At 49.3% G+C, this 2001-nt stretch overlaps 2 protein-coding genes across 2 annotated transcripts in view; one reads left to right on the plus strand and one right to left on the minus strand.

The window, feature by feature from the left end:
• Window positions 1-380: 380 nt before the first annotated feature.
• On the plus strand, window positions 381-1711 carry EMH_0063360 (uncharacterized protein; the record flags this gene model as incomplete). Its single annotated transcript, XM_013498133.1, has 3 exons — window positions 381-587; window positions 715-818; window positions 1096-1711. 3 exons carry the CDS (start codon window positions 381-383, stop codon window positions 1709-1711), a joined length of 927 nt encoding a protein of 308 aa, XP_013353587.1.
• Window positions 1712-1728: 17 nt separating this feature from the next.
• Window positions 1729-2001, minus strand: part of EMH_0063370 (pyridine nucleotide-disulphide oxidoreductase domain-containing protein, putative) — a gene marked incomplete at both ends in the record, with an annotated part of 2465 nt that continues 2192 nt past the window's right edge. Inside the window, one exon of the mRNA XM_013498134.1 lies at window positions 1729-1929. Coding sequence (XP_013353588.1) covers window positions 1729-1929 — 201 coding nt within the window. The remainder of the gene's footprint in view (window positions 1930-2001) is intronic.

Below are 2001 nucleotides of genomic sequence, written 5' to 3' on the forward strand. Positions count from 1 at the left end.
AAAAAAAAAAAAGTTTGTTGTGTCTCCTCCTCACCCTGCCAACGACAGTAACATCTTTAACTCCGATTTTTTTGAGTGCAGCAGCAACTTCAACACCAATAAAAGAAGAGCCTAATACGACATGTTTTATATTTTCTTTTGTATTTATATCTTTATATAAAGAAGTTTTTATTTTATTTAGGTCTTCTATAGAACGTAAATAAAATACACCAGCAGCATCACTGCCACTGACACCCGATAGCTCACGCACACGGCTCCCTGTACACAGCAACAGCTGCACACAACACACAAACACCAGCAGCACCAGCAGCAGCAGCAGCAGCAGCAGCAGCAGCAGCAGCAGCAGCAGCAGCAGAAGGAGGAGGAGGAGGAGGATCGTTATGGAAAAGGGGATAATACATCAAAGGGAGAGACAAAGAAACAGACTACAGCAGCAGCAGTACCAACAGCAGCAGGCAGAACAGCAGCAGCAACAAGCAAAACAGCAGCAACAGCAACAGCAGCAGCAGCAACAACGGCCGCAGCAACAGCAGCAGCAACAGCAGCAGCAACAGCAGCAACAGCAGCAGCAGCAGCAGCAGCAGCAGGTGCGTGCCTTGTCATAGTGTAGAGTCCCCTTGCTTGTCTTCACCGTCTGGTTGTCTGCTTCTATCTTCTGCACTGTCTCCCCCAGCCGCAGCTCCACCTTCAGAGTATCCGTTAAAAACTCAACAGGACGCAGCAGCACTGCAGCAGCAGCAACAGCAGCAGCAGCAGCAGCAGCAACAGCAGCAGCAGCAGCAGCAGCAGCAGCAGCAGCAAGCGGGGACTGACGGACAGTAAGTTAAAAGTCTCCAGGCACCAACACAGTTGAATATGCGTTGCAGCTCTACCTTATGCACTGACAGCTGGTAGCTAGCTAGCTAGCCAGCTGACAAGCTACCAGGCTAGCTAGCTAGCTAGCCAGCTGACAAGCTACCTGGCTAGCTAGCTAGCTGGCTAGCTAGCTAGCTAGCTGGTTAGCTAGCTAGCTAGCTAGCTAGCTAGCTAGGGAGAGACGACTGACTGTTTTGGGGCTCGCACTTCAAATTTTTGCTGAGAAGAATTCTATCGTAGGGGGGAAACTCCTCACGAGATATCATCACCAGGCGGCCTGCAGCAGCAGCAGCAGCAGCAGCAGCAGCAGCAGCAGCAGCAGCAACAGCAGCAGCAGCAACAGCACAGGGCAAGGGATGCATATCAACACGAACAAAAGGGGCCTCGAAGGAGACAAAAACACAAAAAAGGAGACAGAAAAAGGAAACAAAAAAGAGACAGAAGAGACAAACAAAGACAAGAGGAGAAGGAAAGAAGGAGACAGAAAGAAGGAGACAAAAATACAAAAAGAGAGACAGAAAAAGGAGACAAAAAAGAGACAGAAATGATACAGAAAGGAGACAGAAAGGAGGAGACAGAAAGGAGACAGAAAGGAGACAAAAAAGGAGACAAAAAGAGGACAGAAAGGAGACAGAAAGGAGACAAAAAGGAGACAAAAAGGAGACAAAAAGGAGACAAAAAGGAGACAGAAAGGAGACAGAAAGGAGACAGAAAGGAGACAGAAAGGAGACAGTTTGTGTTTTGTTTTTGTCTCCTCTCCCTACCCTTAAAGCCCAGGGCCCTGAGCTCCTCAACTGCAGCAAGAGCAGCAGGGCCCCCACCAACAACAACAAATGTTTTATCTTTGAAAGCCTGAAAACAAAACAAAATAAATCATCTGCTGCTGCTGCTGCTGCTGCTGCTGCTGCTTCTGCTGCTGCTGGTGCTGCTGCTGGTGTTGCTGTTGGTAGTGGCGGTGGTGCTGCTGCTGCAGTTCTTGCTGCTGCTGCTGTTGCTGCTGCTGCTGTTCTCGATGTGTTTGCTGCTGCTACTGTTGCTACTGCTGCTGCAGCGTTGTCGCTGCTGCTGCTGCTCCTGCAGCAGCAGCAGCAGAGGCAGCAGAAGCAACAGAGAGAGTTCAGGGAAACCGTGTGTCCATAGTTGCAA

This window comes from Eimeria mitis, genomic scaffold (assembly GCF_000499745.2).
Source record: "Eimeria mitis Houghton genomic scaffold, Emh_scaff3208, whole genome shotgun sequence".
Lineage (NCBI taxonomy): Eukaryota > Apicomplexa > Conoidasida > Eucoccidiorida > Eimeriidae > Eimeria > Eimeria mitis.